The sequence below is a fragment of the Leucopleurus acutus genome (genome assembly GCF_964270905.1).
Source record: "Leucopleurus acutus genome assembly, chromosome: 11".
NCBI lineage: Eukaryota > Metazoa > Chordata > Mammalia > Artiodactyla > Delphinidae > Leucopleurus > Leucopleurus acutus.
Window position 1 is genome coordinate 86,328,470 of NC_139152.1, and position 18,682 is coordinate 86,347,151.

The 18,682-nt window shown below is 46.6% G+C and overlaps 1 protein-coding gene across 3 annotated transcripts in view; it reads left to right on the forward strand.

The window, feature by feature from the left end:
* TXNRD1 (thioredoxin reductase 1) overlaps positions 1 to 13,278 on the forward strand; it is a 74,036-nt gene extending 60,758 nt beyond the window's left edge. For 2 of the 3 annotated variants that reach the window (XM_082849883.1, XM_082849885.1), the window contains exons 13-14: positions 539 to 673; positions 10,441 to 13,278. In XM_082849883.1, coding sequence (XP_082706009.1) covers positions 539 to 673; positions 10,441 to 10,503 — 198 coding nt within the window. In that variant the 3' untranslated portion in view covers positions 10,504 to 13,278. The remainder of the gene's footprint in view (positions 1 to 538; positions 674 to 10,440) is intronic. The other variant, XM_082849884.1, reaches the window with a different exon arrangement.
* Positions 13,279 to 18,682: the final 5,404 nt, after the last annotated feature.

Below are 18,682 nucleotides of genomic sequence, written 5' to 3' on the forward strand. Positions count from 1 at the left end.
CACTTTGCTGTACACTTGAAACTAATATAACATTGTAAACTACTATACTCCAATAAGAAATTTTTTAAAAAGTGTTTTCACATTGGAAGGATCTTAAGTCTGTGCTATCTACCCCCAAAACTTTAGTGTAAACGATTTTTTAATTTGAATGGTTGCTCTTCAGTGTTTCAGCTACCACAGGTCGTTTATCTGGAGCTTTGAGACAATCAGATAGAGGAGATGAGGGCACAATGGAACGGCCCTTCGAAAACATTTTCCAGAACGTTTTGGTGCTTATGGGTTGCACACATTTTTGCTTTTCATGTGTCTCTTCATCATCATCCATGGCCGATTCCTGTCTTTCCCTTCTTGCTCGATGCGACCACACGTGCTGTACTGGCCCACATTGGAGTATCTGCAGCCTAGACAGCTTTTAGCAGCAAGCATTAGTATAAGCCTTGGCCATTTCTGAATGGGGGTTTTAGATTAGACTGGGGAAATATTCCAGTCTGTTAAGGGGGGAAAAGCTGCATAATTTTATTACTTTTTTGTACCTTAGGAGCGTGTTGTGGGCTTCCACGTACTGGGTCCAAATGCTGGAGAAGTTACCCAGGGCTTCGCAGTAGCTCTCAAGTGCGGGCTGACCAAAGACCAGCTGGACGGCACCATCGGAATCCACCCCGTCTGCGCAGAGGTGGGTCACTACGTTTTAAAGGCTGTGTTTCAAAGTGACAGCGTCACCTGGCTTACAGGGGGCAGATCTGGGACTCTGCAGCTGGTGTTCTCTCTGCTGTACTCGAGCTACTTTTACCTCCTTAGAGCTTATTAGTGGTGGAGAATATCTCAAAAGAAAGCCTTGTCTCTAGAAATGATTTTTTCTCTTTCATATGTTTCTCATTCCTGGTAACCAGATAGTACCGTCATGCTATTAAATGGTAAAAATGATGAGAGTGCTTTATAGAGATGTGCCTCAAATCTTTTATTTATCATGTGTCCTAAATTATTTTCCTGGCAGTCAGCTAATAATGCTGTTCGTACCCAGAAAGAGCATCAATCCTAGTTATCCCTGAGCTACCTGGAGGCTAAATGATGTCTACCTTGTGAGCTTTTGACATTAAAGAATGAGAATGAAAGTGAGGCTTGTAAAAGATCAAGCAAATGGCAGTAGAACTGGAAATTGACCAATGTGGGCCTCTGGATGTCAGTGTTTCTTCATGCCTGTCAGTGCTCATTCCAAGAGTCGAATATTGTGATACCACTAAGTAGGGCCTGGAAACCAAAAAAAGTGTCTACGCTGGAGAACTTGGAGGTGGGGGGAGGTTATCTCATAAAGAGGCTTAGGTATGGAACTGAGAACTGCAGCCTGGAAAAATGTTCTCATTTCCTTTTTCTTTGCCTTTTCCCTGAGTAGGGATAGTGTCTTCCTCTGTATTAATAAGCACCTGTTTAGTGGCATTATTCACAGAAAACTTTGTGTGTATGTGTTGTTTTGTTCTGTGTGGCTTTTTTTTCTTCTTTTTTTGAAAACTGTTGTTCTTGTGAAGTAAAACTAAATTTCAAACATTATAAATAAAAATTGAAAAGAGAATAGATTTTAAAAGCTCTTAAAGAACAGGCAGTATGTCTTTTTTTTTTTTTTTTTTTTTTTTTTGTGGTACACGGGCCTCTCGCTGTTGTGGCCTCTCCCGTTGCGGAGCACAGGCTCTGGACGCGCAGGCTCAGCGGCCATGGCTCACTGGCCCAGCCGCTCCGCGGCATGTAGGACCTTCCCGGACCGGGGCACGAACCTGTGTCCCCTGCATCGCAGGCGGACTCTCAACCACTGCGCCACCAGGGAAGCCCAGTATGTCTTTTATTCAGTGTAATGACTGAGACTGTCTAGGGAAGGAGCCAGTTAACTTAATTTTTTTTTTTTCAAGAACACTTAGTGTGTTAGTTTCCTGGGGCTGATGTAACAAACTACCACAAACTGGGCGTTTGAAGACAATGGAAATCTATTCTCTCAGAGTTTTGGAGGCTAGAGTCTGAAATCAGGGTGTCAGCAGGGCTGTGCTCCCTCCAAAGACTCTAGGGAGGATGGCTTCTTTGCCGCTTCAGGTTCTGGGGTTGCAGGTCTTGACATTTCTCAGCTTGTAGACACATCACTCCAGTCTCTGCCTCCGCTTTTCATGTGATCTTATCTCCTGTGTATCTGAGCCAAATTTCCCTCCTATTGTAAGGATAATTAGTCATTGGATTAGGGCCCACGCTGATCCAGCATGATTTCATTTTAACTTGGTTACATCTGCAAAGACCTTGTTTCCAAATAAGGTCATGTGCACATTACCAGGGCTCAGCACTTGAACATCTTTCTGGGAGACTTAATTCAACCCACGACAGTGAGTATATTTAAAAGTCTAAGATACTTTAAAATAAGAACAGTCATCTCCGACAGGGATGAAGACGTAACTTCCCTACTTGGTTCTGCGAGTGTCTAACTTTTTAATCTGAATTTGGTTCTCAGTGGGCTGGTTGAAAAGGCTGACGTGTGCTTGCCTCCTGCCGCCTCACTTGGTTGTGTTGTATCGTGTCGTGTCGTGTTGTGTTGTGACCCAGCAGCAGTGAGAGCACGGCAGCATCTTGGCAGGATGACTGCCAGCTGGGCAGAGAGATGCAGTGAAGAGGCAGGTGTCCTCCTGAAGCCCGGGCCCGCAGGGAAGTCAGCCAAAGGCCTGTTCCCGCCGTACGCCTGGCACCATGGGAACCCTTTTTAAGTCTTGATGTTTGCCACTGTGCCTCTCCATCTGTTGGTTCTCTTATGACCTTGAAGCTCAGAGGTGAATGTTCTTCTCCTCTGATGGGGCTTTTTTTTCTTTTTCTTTTTTCCAAGCTGGCGGCTGATTAACGAGATTAAAACCCTGGATGCTATTTTCTCACCCTCTGAGCGCACCTGTCGTGCAGCCATGTGCCTAGCACTGTGCTGGGCACTGGGGAGCAGCAAGGGTTTAGGATGTGCGTTGGAGCAGGGAGGCAGGTGAGGGAAGTGCCAGTTGCAGTCCAGTGCGGCGAGCCCTAGGGTCAGGGGACGCCAGATACGAGAGCTCTGTGGAAGAGCTCATGGCCTTTCAGGTCCCTGAGCGCTGCTGTAGCTTGAAGAGCTCAGAGAGGGCTAAGAAAAATGATAAAATTAGGCTGGAGAAGTAGGTAGGAAGGTCATGGCCTCATAAACCAAGGCGGGACATTTTGACTTTATCCCGGGGCCATTGCAGTTCAGCTAAGAGTGCTTTAAAGCTGGGTCGGGGTCGGGGTCCGGGGGTGGGTGGGGGGGACGTGATCAGACACCTTACTGAGAGAAATCCCTCCGCCTGCGCTGTGGGGAGGGGTCCCGCCGAGGCACGTCTGGAGGCGGGCAGGGGCAGGGGCCTGAACCGGGGTCGTGGCAGTGTGTGTCAGAAGACACGGTCCAGGCGGGAGGGAATAGGAGATGGAGTTGATCGCACTAGCCCGCTGTTTGGAAATGGGAAGAACTGAGAGTGGTTCACATTTGCGGCTTGAAGTAGGGAGCAGTCGTAGAAAGAGCAGCTTCCCGGGGAATCACACTGCAGAAGCGCTGAGGTTCCTGAGGGCTTACTGACTGTGTCAGGACCCTGCCCTCCGCGTGCTGACCTACTTATTAGTCCTTACAGGAACCCCACAGGGTGGGTGGCAGGAGTGTCTCCATTTAACACCTGAGGGAATTGAGGACAGAGCGGTTGAGTGACCTGACAGCTTGGAAGTGGCAGAACCAAGATCCAAACTCAGGCAGGCTGGCTTCCAAGACACCACGCAGTGCAGACGATGCTCTACACACCTTCCCACAGCATTTGACGTGGAGATGCTGTAACTCACAGGGCCAGTGGACCATGCTGTGCAGAAAGTATCTAGGGGAGTCCCTGGCATTCGGCAGATAGATACTCAGTAACTGCATGTGTTAGCTGGTTTTCCCCAGGGTATTTCATTACAGAAGATGTGGCTTGAGTAAAAAGTCATCGTTACAGTATTTTGGGGAGAGGGGAGGTGGAGCAAGGAGGTATATTTCGAGGAAGCTCCTCTGGTGGTTGCTTTTACCTCTGGTTTTGAGCAACTTGCTTAGAAACTAGATTTTGAAAAACCAAACACTTAAGACAAAATTCTGGCTGTGGAAATCTTCCTTAAAGCTTCTTGATTAAGGGAAAGTAAAATTTGATCAGTAGGGGATTTTTAGGGGCACTCTTGCTAAATGCTGAGTTCTGGCTGGCATAGTATGTAATTGGATTTGCTACTGGACCCACTGGTTGTTTTTTGTGTTTGTTTTTTTAGCAAACAGCCATGTGCTGTACAGGAGTGCCACTCAAAATGCAGTCCAGAGAATGTTTGTTACTAGTCCGTAATGAGATCGGGATGGAAATGAAGAAAAAAGGTTTAGAAACTTAAAGGGTAATTTGACAGTATCTGATATAATAGAAAATTTGGGTTTTAATTTTACATGCCTTTTAAAAGTTTGTTTCCTAATCATTTTTATCAAACTTCACAAATGTCAGTCCGTTGGATGGATTAGAAACAGTAATAATTTGAAAATTGGTCCTGGGCGTTGCTTTCAAGTGTTTAGAACTAGCCTGGCTCCCGTGCCAGCTGTGGGTGGTTTGCAGAATGATTCATTGAATGAACTCTTCTGTACCATTTCGATAGAATAACCTGGGCAATTGCACAACCTTTGGCTCTCAGAAGTAATTGCTTACAAAAGTTGATGAATTCCTCAGTGGAGGCTTTGCTTTTTGGAGCAAAATAGTTTCCAAAGGGTTTCCTTCTGGAATTGCTGGAGGAGGAGGAGGGACTCCTGTTGTTTTGACTGAAGGCCCCTTGGTTTCAGTACGAGAGAGGGGGTATTAAGGCCTGGGGTGACAGTGATGGCACAAGCGTTATTCAGTGTGAGGACGATATGGTGATAATTTATTCTGGACATCTGAGCAGTAATAGTTGAATAGGAAACTGATTACACATCATTTTGAGTAATAATTTCAACTTAAGTTTATTTGTAGAGAGAAAAAAATGGCTCAAGAAGAAGGAGCATCAGAGAGAAGACCCTGTGAAATGTCTTAAAATGACTTGTAGTGCCAAACGTCAGAAGTTTTGTTTTATTAATAGTCAACATAATCACAGTCTTCAGTGAAGGAGGTCTTGTGAGGCTGGGAGGTGTTGGCCAGATAAGAAATGTGAGGTACATGCCTATCGCATTTGCCCTTTTGTGAGTGTTCTTTGTGCTGGGATCGAAAAGCTGCCTCTGCTCATTTTTTTCACATGTATTTTTATGAAAATTCTAAAGCAGCTCTGCACGTATAAAATATGTGTAAGAACTGACCCCATCAGTTTTTCTGTTTAGACTAACCAGCAGCAGCAGTTTGGCTTCCCCCATCTCTTTAACATGAGCATGTTTTCCAGTATAAGAAAAATAGATAAGAGCTCTTTTTTTTTAAAATATCTTTATTGGCGTATAATTGCTTTACAGTGTTGTTAGTTTCTGCTGTGCAACAAAGTGAATCAGCTATATGCATACATATATCCCCATATCCCCTCCCTCTTGAGCCTCCCTCCCTATCCCACCCCTCTAGGTGGTCACAAAGCACTGAGCTGATCTCCCTGTGCTATGCGGCTGCTTCCCACTATATTCATTTTACATTTGTTAGTGTATGTATGTCCGTGCCACTCTTTCACTTCGTCCCAGCTTACCCTTCCCCCCTCCCTGTGTCCTCAACTCCATTCTCTACATCTGGGTCTTTATTCCTGCCCTGCCACTAGGTTCATCAGTCACTTGATTCCATATATGTGCGTTAGCATGCGGTTATTTATTTTTCTCTTTCTGGCTTACGTCACTCTGTATGACAGACTCTAGTTCCATTCACCTCATTACACATAACTCAATTTCGTTCCTTTTTATGGCTGAGGAATATTCCATTGTATATATGTGCCACATCTTTATCCATTCATCTGTCTGTGGACATTTAGGTTGCTTCCATGTCCTGGCTATTGATAAGAGCTCTTTTTTTCCCCCTTAATTTGTTTCCATTTTTGATGGGTTTAGTTTTTTAACCACATGTCCTACAAGTTCTATTTCTAAATTAATTCCTGAGAAATAAAACATAAGCTTGCAAATTCACAAGCCTGGAATTTGCTTTAATGTATTCCCTACCTCATTATTTTACTTCCTTTATGAAAATTGGAGAGAGAGCATGTTTGATGGTGTTTTAAATTGCCCGTGATACCATCATCCGAACACAGCTATTTTCATTATCGCATATTATCTTTCTGTCCTCATCCACAGTCACACATTTTTTAAACAAGGGAGTTGTATTGCTTTTCAAAGAAGAATTGTACTAGTTCAGAGTGTCATCAGCGTTGAATTTGAGTGCTAATGAAAACGTTGCAAAATTCAGTGTAACTTTTTCTTTGATAAGTATGAAAGATAACTATTTCAAGGATTTTCACATATCTTTATTAACAAGGATGAACCTTTTTTTTCTTATAATTACTGTGTTTTTGGATGCAAGCTGTTCACACATTTTTCTTCTGGGTTCATACTTTAAATGTTTTACTAGCCATCATTACTTGGGTCTGACTTTTTTGAGGCGCTGCTGATATATATAGGAAGAAAAAAGGCTTTGTTGCTGCTTTTAAGGCTAAAATAGACCACGGGTTTTTCTCAGTATTGTTCCTCCTTTACACAAAAGTATTTTCCCCTTTTATTCACAAGTATTTTTGATGTTGATTCCTGTTGCTTTGACCTATATAAGTCAAAGTGGCCTCGATTTCTTGTGCTCTTTCCTCTTTGTATTAAAAATCAGGAGACCAGGGCTTCCCTGGTGGCGCAGTGGTTGGGAGTCCGCCTGCCGATGCAGGGGACACGGGTTCGTGCCCCAGTCTGGAAGGATCCCACGTGCCATGGAGCGGCTAGGCCCGTGAGCCATGGCTGCTGGGCCTGCGCATCCAGAGCCTGTGCTCCACAACGGGAGAGGCCACAACAGTGAGAGGCCCACGTACCGCAAAAAAAAAAAAAAATAAATAAATAAAAATAAAAATCAGGAGACCAGTTGTTTCTCAGGAATCAGAGAATGCAGCTGACCAGAAAGCTTGTCCAGGTGTGCTGACAGTGATACAAGCACTTGATGAGTCTCGCTTCCACTGGGGTCTCTCCCAAATCAGCCATAGCCTCCTGTCTCAGTATGACACTTACTCAGTGGTTCTCAAAGGTCGGTCTGGGTTAGAGTAGGACAAATGGACTCTGCAGAATCTTACTTAGAGTTACCTTTCAACTTACTTGGTGTGACCGAAAAGATTTGGATTGAATTTTTTTTTTTTTTTTGCGGTACGCAGGCCTCTCACTGTTGTGGCCTCTCCTGTCGCGGAGCACAGGCTCCGGACGCGCAGGCTCAGCGGCCATGGCTCACGGGCCCAGCCGCTCCGCGGCATGTGGGATCTTCCCAGACCGGGGCACGAACCTGTGTCCCCGCATCGGCAGGCGGACTCTGAACCACTGCTCCACCAGGGAAGCCCCTGGATTGAAATCTTAATTGTATTCAGTAGCCAAATAAGTTTCTAAGTTTAATTGATTTTACACAAAGTCCTTTTATGTTTTCATGCCTGGGCAGTATAGATGATCAGTTTGGGTGGTGATTTTGTTTGGGTTTTTTTTGCCTATAAAAACAGAGGTTTATTCCTTGTGGTGCTCTAAGGTCATCATGGAACAGCTGCAGCTCAGCTCCAATTCCATCATCATTCCAGGACCTGGCTGGTGGGGCATCCTCTCCTAGGGGCACAGCTGGCTGAATGGCAGAGGGACAGGAGGTATAGGAAAAGCACCTTGGTGCCCAAGTCTTCTGTTCAGGAGTGATGCTTCCCACTTCCACATGTATCCTTGGCCAGAGCAAGCCCCTGCCCCCCACGTCTGTGTCCAGTAGGGCGGGAATGTATGTGTGGTCTACACAGTGTCATCACAGGGAGGTGAAGGCACCATATGTTTTGGAAACTAACAAAAATCTCACAGTTCAGTCAGAGTTAACATGAAGAGGGATCAGATTTGACAGAAAAGAAACAACATATCTAAGACTTACTAATTGATGGTACATCAGCAGTAATGGAAATAGAGGAATTAAGGGTCAATTCCAGATGCGTGGTGCGTGGCCTGGTCAATCAAGTAGTGGCGCTGCCATTCACTGGGAGCCATCTGCCTAAAAGGGAGTAGTTGCCTGAATGAGACCATGACGAGAGCATCTAAAGGGGAGAGAGCTGAGGAAGGACCCTTAGGGCCATGCTGCCTGGCCTTGTTCATGTCGTGCACGTGTGGATGGTGGCATTGTTTGGGCAGCACACTGGAATAAGCAGATCAGGCACCTGGTTCTGCAGCCCACCCGCCCTGGGGCTCTGACCACCCTAAGGGCTGGGGAAAATCAGTGTTTCAGGGACGTGCCACCTGGAACGGTGGTTAAGAATCCGCCTGCAGGGGACACGGGTTCGAGCCCTGGTCCGGGGGGAAGATCCCACATGCGGCGGAGCAGCCAAGCCCGTGCGCCGCAGCTACTGAGCCTGCGCTCTAGAGCCCGCGAGCCACAACTACTGAGCCCGCGTGCCTAGAGCCCGTGCACCGCAATGAGAGAAGCCACCGCAACGAGAAGCCCGTGCACCACAACGAAGAGTAGCGCCTGCTCGCCGCAATGAGAGAAAGCCCGCGTGCAGCGACCAAGACCCGATGCAGCCAAAAATAAATAAATTTATTTAAAAAAAAAAATCGGTGTTTCAGCAGCACACCTCTAAGCCATGGCTGAGGAGTAGCCACAAAAGAAGGAAACAGGAAAGAGTGCTTTCACGGAAGCAAAAAGAAGAAAGAATTGTTAGAAGATCATTGAGATCGACAACAACAAATGCTACAGAGAGGCTGAGAAATGAAAGCGGCAAGGTGCCCTCTGGATTTGGCAATTTAGAGAGTTACTGTTACAGATAGACTGTAGGAGAGCTGCAGGTTTCCTGTTTGGGGAAACTACAAAGTTAAGTAACCAATGGTTAGTTTACCACGCAGTGGGCTTCTAGGCTTTGAATTTTGCGTTAAATTCTCAGTGCGTTGCCTACACTGGTGTTCCTCAAGAAGTTCTAATCTGTGGTCTTTAGGCAACCTGCATTAGAATCACTTGGGACTCTTGCTAAAAATGAGATTCCTGGGGCCCACCCTAGATCTGCCAAATTAGAATCTGTAATTTCCGTGTATTTTAATCAGCGTGAACAGGCTTTAAGGTTTGAGAGCCCTTGTTTTTTTGGTATAGGCAATCCTGAGTAGTAGCAAATCAAAGCCAACTAAAGTTCTTAGGCTCTAAGTCCACAAGGACCAATGTTTCAAGGATGTGAAACCAGGAGAACTTGTCAGTCACTGCAAGTGAGAGCATCAGTTCATCAGGCACTTTGGAAATCTAGCCAATCCTGCCCTCGCACCCAGCAGTTGTACCTCTAGCTCCAGGTGCAGGGAGATGGACCAGAATGTCATAGCACGTTGCAGATAGCATATTGGTTATAGCTTGAGTGGCCAGCAAAAGGATCCTGGGTATGTAATTTGTAATATACTCACTATTTGAGTGATTGAATACTATAGTACAGGGGTCCCCAACCCCTGGGCGTGGCCCGTTAGGAACTGGGCCACACAGCAGGAGGTGAGTGGCAGGTGAGCGAGGGACGCTTCATCTCCCAGTCCCCGTCGCTTGCATTACTCCCTGAACCATCACCCCCTTCCTGCCCGCCCCCCGCCATCCACGGAAAAATTGTCTTCCACGAAACCGGTCCCTGGTGCCGAAAAGGTTGGAGAGCACTACTATAGTATATATACTATACTCTAATATGGTATCGTATACTATAGTAATTGAATACTATTCCGTGAGAAATGGAAGAATTAGAGCTATCTGTGTCCGTATGCGTGAATAATAGAAATAAAGTATTGAGCCAAGAAAGCAGGTAGCAGAAGAGGATGTATATACCATCTTGCCATTTGCATATTAAGTTTTTAAAAACCTACAAAAGAAAAGCACCAGTCAGGGGGCGGGGAGGGGGAAAGTTATCAGGAAGGGGATACACATGGGGCTCGAACCATGTGTTACGAAGCTCCCTGAGTTGGGTGAGCACAAGGGTGTTCGTGATAGTACACTTCACTTCTTTCTATGTGTCCAGAATATTTCATGGTACATTTCTTTTAGAGAACTGATAAACAACCAGGGTATTATTTTAATCACCCTCATGCAAGTAAGTGCTTTATTAGATATAAGCTACATTTTTTTCTCTTTCACCTTGGTGTTGAAATGCTTACCTTGGTCATATTACATCTCTGTTGTAAGTAGTTACTCAAGTCATTCTTAGTCCCGTGGTGTTATCTGAGCTACGCCCAGTTAACTTCTGTGCCCGTGTCCGAGTCTCATGCTGTCTCCCTCCCTGCAGGTATTCACGACACTGTCGGTGACCAAGCGCTCGGGGGAGAACATCCTCCAGACCGGTTGCTGAGGTTAAGCCCCAGTGTGGGTGCTGCTGCCAGGACTCCAAACCACTGACGTATTTCTTGCCCAAGTCCAAGGAGAAGTTTGCGGAAGGTTCTGGGGCTTCAGCAGCCACGTGTCCTGTGCTTAGAGCCCCGAGGCCCCCTTGGATCTCATGGGCCAGAGGTGACGCGTGGGTGGCAGGCAGCATCGCACTGGGGTCAGCATGACGCACTCAAAACTGGCTTTCGGCAGCGCTTCGCAGAGGGGCGTCCATGAAGTCACCAGCCTCAAGCCCGCGCGGTGGGTGGTGATGGAACCGTCGAAGCAGTTTTTGCATGGCCTTTCCTTTGTAGGTTTTCTTATTCTCACTGTCAACCTTTCTCAGGTTGGTTATTTTTTTTTCTCCGCCGTGTTAGTGAAAGTAGAGATGATAGCAGACAATTTTTATCCAAAAGCAAGTCGTGGCCACCGTGTGCAAATAAGGTGGCTCGTTGCTGGGACGGCGCACCGTGGCTCCTAGGCTTGTCCCGGGGAGAGAGCATCTCCCCAAAACAAGTGGTCACCACTGGCCAGGTGTGCTCCCAGGCACTATACCACTGATGATGAAATGGCTACCTGGCCAGCCTGTTAGGAGGAATATTCCAATGCAGGGAACTTGGTCGTACAGCGTGATCTCCACTGTTCTTCATCACGGAGGCAGATGCACAGCCGAAATGGGGAAAAACAATAAATGTCGTTGTTTAGTCCATTGTGTGCTGGTCTAAGTGAGCTGAGATCTTTTGCAATGGGAAACATTTAACGCTTGTTTAAAGACTTTTTGGGGGGTGGCTTTTGCTTTAAGCTAAAATCACAAAATACTACAGCTTTATTTTTCATGTGTGTTATGCATCTATCCCTTCCTAAGAACTATATTCATGGGAGAAATGTCTTTCCACACTTAACAATTTAACTCTTGTGGTAATTACTTTTTTAAAGAAAGCTGTTAATATCATAATTTATTATTTTTGAACACAGGTGGATGTGAAGGACTTTCGTGTAAAAACCAAATGGTTTTGGCTTTTTCTGTTGACTGTACTTGGTTGAATTTGGGCAGAAGTGTTTCTGCTCCATTAGCATTCCAACTCGTATTATCACAAAGAGGTATTAACCCTACAGTTACAGATTTCTGCCTAAATGTACTGGCGACGGATCATATTTAGGCCGTTTTCCCACTACAGAAGTTGGATTTTAAACATGTTGTGGACGTCAGACCTCCCACCAGCAGTTCTTGTAGCTCCTTTTTCATTCCCTCCCCTCTGTGTGTGTGTCTCGGCTACAGCACTGAGTGGTTGGTTGAAAGTACGTTTCTCCGTCACCTCAGGGAACTCAGCGTCTGCCCAGCATTTAGTCAGCAGATCCCCTGACCCTGTCTGCCTCACAGCCCTGCCTCACCCTCTGTCCCATCTGGTTGTGTGGAGACAATGGGAAAAGGAAAAGAGGGGAGGGGAATTGCGACAGCTGACCGTGTTCGGTTTTCTTTATTTTTTTTTAAATTTGTTTTTTTCTCCAAGTCTGCCAATCTCTGAAATTAGAAGATAGGCAGTACGGGGTGATCATGCCTAATCATGTTGTGATTCTGTCTTCTTTGTGGAATAGAATGTTCTGCCCCCACGAGAAGGATTCTACTTTATAGACTTGTCTGCGTAATTGCCCAGTGTATCAGAACTCGTATTAAATTCCGTGTATTTTTGTTACAAATCTTCTGAAAAGAAACAATGTGAAACCTTAAAAGCTGTTAATATCCACCCTGTGTGGCTCTTGTTGAATGGTGGTCTTGGGACTGTTCAGCTGACAGGCAAATGGACTTCCGGGCTCCTGCTGGCGATCGTGAGAACTAGGTGCTGAGTAAGTTTCATCAATGCTGTGCTGCGGGGCCTGGTGGGTGTGCTGAGGTTCACATTTTAGCCGTGTTGGCATTCCGGATTCCATTTTTGAGCATATCCCCACTTGATCTGTCCATCTTAGTTTTTAAGGTGGCAAAACCGCCCCACCTGACAGCAGCACTGTGAGGGTGCGTGAGCCTTCCTTTCTCTCTAAACTGGATCGGGCACATACCCGGGGTTCCGTAAGTGTTTCCATTGATGTTTATTGTCAGGCTCAGATTATTCACTCATATGCACTTAATTTTCTGATGCTCAGTTGATGAGCAGAAACTCTTATCTTGTGGTAATCCTTAACAAAAACCTTCCCAAAGTTCCTCTCTGTCCTGAGTAACTGCAGAGTGCTAACAGTACCACTAAGTGCTTGTTACTGCAGCATGTACCAGGCACATAACAGCCCTCTCAGGAAGCTCCTGTGCCCGCTTACAGATGGAAGAGCAGGCTCAGAGGTAGGAATCCTGGCTCAGGGTTACACAGCTAGGTAGTGGTATAGCACACTTGTGAAGCCAGAGAAGTCTGTGACTTCAAAGGCCCAGACCTCTCGACCACCTTGCAGTCTGCCTCATTCATCTCTGACGGGTGGGAGCTTTCATGAAGGGCGACTGAGCTGAAGCCTGGGGTCCCGTCGTGTTTTCACGTGCCCTCGAGCAGTGTGGTCCGCACAATTAACAAACACCTTGTCTGAGATGTTTTAGTGCTTTTTCTAACTGGTCGTAACACTGCCGGTGTATTTCCACACTATTGCCAGGATCTTATTCCTCAGACTTCCCTTGCCCCGAGTCCTCAGGGTCTTCCACAGCCCTGTAAATAGGCTCTGGGCCCTCTGTCAGACCCTGGGCCAGTCACCTGCACCTCTGACCTCTGCCCCAAAGACACTGCTCCTAACCCCCCTGCGCTGGGTTGCCTCCAGCCAGAGCTCTTTCTGCGTGTACTCCACAGGACTCTGTACTTTCTCTAGAGCACTTCAGGTTACCCTGCACGAGCCCACTTCTAGATAATTAGGGTTCTTTGCGTCTGTGTGCTGCGTAGCTTCCAGCATGAAGCCTACACGTGCACTACGGAGGCACATAAAGCTTCGTGTAATTGGGTGGGCAGGTAGAGCCTTACCACTTGGATCTGTACCTATCAGAGATGACCACTTCAGGACACCGTTAATCTCTCGTGTCAGGAACCTTTGACCCAAATGTTAATGAAAGTAGAAGGGGCATAAACATAAAAATGGCCAACGTCACTGGTTGAGGAAATACAATTAAACTGCTGTGAAATACCACTTCTGACCCATTCTGTGGCACAGTTTAGAGAGTCTGACAGTATCAAACGTTGGCAAAGCTGTGGTGCAAATGGGACACATTTATTGCTCTGAGGAGTGTAAATTGGTACAGTCACTTTGGAAAATGATTTGACATGACCCAGTAAAGTCAAGATCCTGTGCATACTCTAGGTATGTACCCAGCACAGATGCACATCTGTGCACCAAAAGACACGACACTGTTAGCAATAGCAAAAAAACGAAACATGGAAACAACCCAAATATTCATCAGAACAAGAATGGACAGGTCAACTGCGGTGTATCCATACAACAGAAGACGAAGTAACAGCGAGATACATGTTACAAACAGTGGATCAATGAGTGAAAAAGTCAAAGGCATATGTACAGTGTGATTCCATTATATACATAAACAGGCAAAACTAAGCAATACGTATATGTGTTTAGATGGACAGTTGGAGTAGAACCACAAGGGAAACAAATTCAAAATGAAGAATCTGGAGTTTAAGCTGGTGGTTACCTATGAAGGGACAGGGCAGAGGCTGGAGTCAGGAAGGGGCACCCAGGACCTAAAGGCTTCTTTCCTAACCCAAGTGGAGGACTTGTGCATTTGTTGCATCATTATTTATGTTTGTTACAAATGTTCCTTTGTATCTACTCAGTAGTTTATTCAAATAGCTTTAAAAGGTGGGGAGGGGGTAGCTGGGAGTATTAGAATGCCCGGAGCAGGAATGTGTCCATCAAGGTCTCACACAGGAGCTAGGAGACCAGACTCTAAAGACAGAGAATACAGCAGAAGGCCTTTCCTGACCATCCATGAGCCCATCCTTGATATGAGGTCTGGGAATGGGCTAAACATGCACTAAGTTTGGGAGTAATTGTGACACAGCAGTCGATAATGAATACGTGGGAGTTGGAGTGGTCGCACGACAAGCAGGCCAGGTCGTCTTTCCTTAAACCCACTTAAAATCAGAGCACTCAACTTTTAACATTTCAAAAGATTTTATTTAGAAAAAGAAAAGAGCTTAAAAAAATTTTTTTTTTTTAATTTGAAATTCACTCTAAGGAGCCAAGGTTTTTCCTGCAGACCCTGTTCTGCTGATGCCCTGTATCACTGATGCCGTACGTTGCCCTCTGGGCACTCCTAAGAGTCTCCGGAGGAGCTGAGCAGAGCAGGGTTTTCTGGACCCCTTGGCTGTCTCTGAGCCTGATCCCATCACTGCACAACCGTACTGCAGCTGTTCGTTTCTCAGGCGCTATTTCATAGGCTTTGAGATGGGCAAGGGAGGTCAGCTTCTCCAAGTCCGTCTACAGATGCAGAAACTGAGGGCTGGACAGGTGAAGCAGACTGATCAACATCAAGGTCAAGGTTAAACAGCTAAACACAGATCTGAGACCAGAAGCCATCTGGCTTCCAACTATGTGCTTTTCTACAACATGATGCTACTTTGTTCCTGCCACCATCTCCTTTGTAAATTCTCCTACGTGCTTAAAAACACCCAGCCATGTAAGCACACTCTGATTGCTGTGAAGCTGAAGGGCATGGGAGCATGTGTTGACTCTGAAAAAGCCAATAGGTAGGTCCTTGGCCCTGTGGTCAGCACACAGTAGGTGTGCAGGAAATGCATGCAGACTGACCTGAAGGGAGGCATCAGAGCCCTCCGTGTTGGCTTTCCTGCGTGCGTGATGGGGACGCCTTCTTGTCTGTCAGGAAAATGAGGTAGAGCCTGCCTCGTAATTGCAAAAGCAGCACCTTGGAAGAGCAATTGCTAAAGGAGTGAAGAGACAAGAAACAAACTTCGTGGCATGTGCTGTACATCAAGGCACAGTGGATACAGAGTGAATGAACACTGATGGTTAATTTATGTGTCCGCTTGACTGCGTCACAGGGATGCCCAGACAGATGGTTAAACAGTATTTCTGAGTGTGTCTTGAGGATGTTTCTGAAAGAAATTGCATTCATCAGTGGACTCAGTAAAATGGTTTGCCCTCCCCAGTGTGGGTGGGCATCACCCAATCCATTGAGGGCCTTAATAAAAGGAAGGAAGAATTTGGCTCTTTCTGCCTGATTGCTTGAGCTGGAACATTGACCCTCTGCGGTCCTGGTTCTCAGACCTTTGGACTCAGACTGAACTACTCCACCGCTTTCCTGATTTTCCATCTTGCAGATGGTAAATGGTGGGACTTCCAGCCGCCATATTTGCATACGCCAATTCTTTATATTAAATGAATCCGTCTGTCTGTCATCTGTCTTATCTTCTACTGGTCCACTTTCTCTAGAGAACTTTGACCGAAAGACACACAGACCTCACTCTGAAGGTGTGTGCAGTCAGGTAGGGTGGGTGAATGTACACAGTTCCTCAGTTTTTCAGCAAATACTATGTACCAGGTACTGTTCTAGGCAGGAGAGTTCAGCAGTGAACAAAAACATCAATAATCCGTGTCCTCAAGGGGTTTACATTATAGTTGAGGGAAATAGGCAAAAATAACATAAGTCATTATATTGAATAAGTGGTGATAAGTGCCACGGAGAAAAATCTAAGCAGGGAAGGGGAGGTGTGTGGGGCGTGGGGAGTGGAATTTTAATTAAGGTAGTCAGGGAAGACCCCATAGAGAAGGTGGCATTTGACTGAACACTTGGAGGAGGTGAAGGAGATCCTGGGGGAAGGAACATTCCAGGCAGGGAGGTCAGCAAGTGTAAAGGCCCTGAGGCAGAGAATGACTGGGATGTTGGGGGAATGAGTCTAAGTCCATCATGGTGGGTGGAGTCCAGCAAGCAAGGAGGGGAAGAATAAAAGTCAAGGTCAGAGAGATAACAGATCAGGTAGGGTCTTGGTTGTAGTAAGAAGCGGCAGCATTGGGAGCCACTGGAGGGCTCTGAACAGAGGAGGGGTGTGACCCCACTTCCTGATCCTACTTCCAGGTGGTCAGGAGCACACGGGTGGCTGGTCTGAGGGCAGCCTGAGGCTTTGGGTGGGTGGAGGCTGCTGCAGTGATAGGGGTGAGAAGATGATGTCTTAGTCCAAGGTGGTAGCAGTAGGTATGGTGAGTAAATCCCAGTCTGACATAATTTGAGAGGAGAACCAATAGGACTTAGTGTTGGATTGGCTGTGGGATGAGAGAGAGAGAGAGAGAGAGGTTCAAGGATGACTCCTACATTTTGGGCTTCAACACTGGAAGCATTGAGGCTGGAGGTGCCATTTCACTGATGGGAAAACTGCGGAGGAGGGGCAGGTTTGAGAGGAATATCAGAAGCTCGAGTTTTAGGTGCCGAGGTTGAGATGCCTTGTAGACGTCCGAGTAGAGGTTTTGGACGGTTAGCTGGATGCATGAGGCTGGAGTTCCAGAAAGAAGTTCAAGATAGTTAAATGTCAGGGCGTCAGCCCAGAGAGGATGTTTAAAGTCCTGAGAAAGATGAGGCCCTGAGGGCATGAGTACAGATAAAAAGGAGAAAAGCTCTGCTAGAAACCAGCAGCTGCCCCAAAGGAAGGTACCCCATGCCAGGAGAACAGAGCAGGACTAGGGTGAAACTGTGCAACTCAGATTGGGACATGAACCCACATGCTGGGACTCGAACCCAGCCAGAACCCAGATTGGGACTTGAACCCAAGGCCTTTTAATTGAGATCACACACTTGGTCTCGGGATTTAATGAAGCTCAGGTTCTTGATGTCTCCTTGCAGAAAGAATTCAGTGAGAGACAAGGTGATAGGTAAGAAGTGGGTTTATTTAGAGGGAAACACTCCACAGACAGAGTGCAGGCCATCTCAGAAGGCTAGAGGCCCTGAAATAGGGGCTGGGTAATTTCATAGGCTAATGAGTGGGAGGATCATTCCAGCTATTTTGGGGAAGGGGCGGGGATTTCCAGGAATTGGGCCACGCCCACTTCGACCTTTTAGGGTCAGAACTGCCATGGCACCTGTGGGTGTGTCATTTAGCTAATGTATTGCAGCGAGCGTATAATGAGGCTCAAGGTCTACTGGAAGTCGAATCTTCTGCCGCCTTGGACCTAGTTGGTTCTAACCAGTTTTTGTCACGTCCTATGGCTGTCATTCTTTTAAAATGTCGTGCCCTGCCGCCTTCCCCTCCTGTTTCAAGGGGATCTCCTGGGGACCCTTCCTGTGAGTGCCAGGTGGCAGGTTTTAGATCCACAAGGGGTGGTAAGAGATTCAAGGGGTGGAAGAAGGATGCTCCACACAGACAAGCAGCCAAGACATGGAGACAGAAAGTGAGAGGAAGATGGAGAGGTGAGGTGCGAGCTGCCTCAACCAGCGGCCAGCGCTTTGGGGCAGCATCCTGGGGCTCTGGGGAGCAGAGGAAGCACACAACTGCGGGGCCGAGACGGGGTGAGGAGAGGCACGCTGAGGGCCCTGTAAGAGCGGGAGCGGCCCCTGCACAACTCAGAATTAGATTCCGCACCCTCGGCCCCTCACTCACCTCACCCTGATCCCGGCCCTGCGTAAATGATGAGTAGCCAGGTCTGGTGCAGATTAGCGTCCTCCCCTACTCCAGACCCATGCAGTGTAGGTTAGAATCACAGCTCTGCCACCTCTTGGCCAAGTTGCTTAACCTCACTCTGCCTCGTTTCCTCATCTTCAAAATGAGAATATTAATTGTACCTTCCCAGGGTGGCTGTGAGGGTTAAATGAGCCGATAACGCGTAAAGCACTGAGAGTAAGCATGTGGTAAAGCCGACTGTTATTATCGCACTGTTTGGTCAGAATAAAGAGTGGAAGGAGGGTTGGAGAGAGATTTTAGGCAACTGCAGGTCAGAGTAAGAGATAAAGGGAGGCTAAAGAGGGAACTTGTCATGAAAAGATGAGGTGATGGGTGTTATCAAGAATGATAAAATCAGTGGGACCCAGTTCTGTGCTTTCATTCCACAATTATGTGTAAAGTTACTACTGTGAACTTGGAGTTGTTCTGAGAGCTGGTGGATTGGAAAGCAAGGGAAAGTCCAGTCTTCCAAAAAGGACTCTAAAGGACGGAAGGAGACAAGTGGCCTCAGCTCAATCCCCA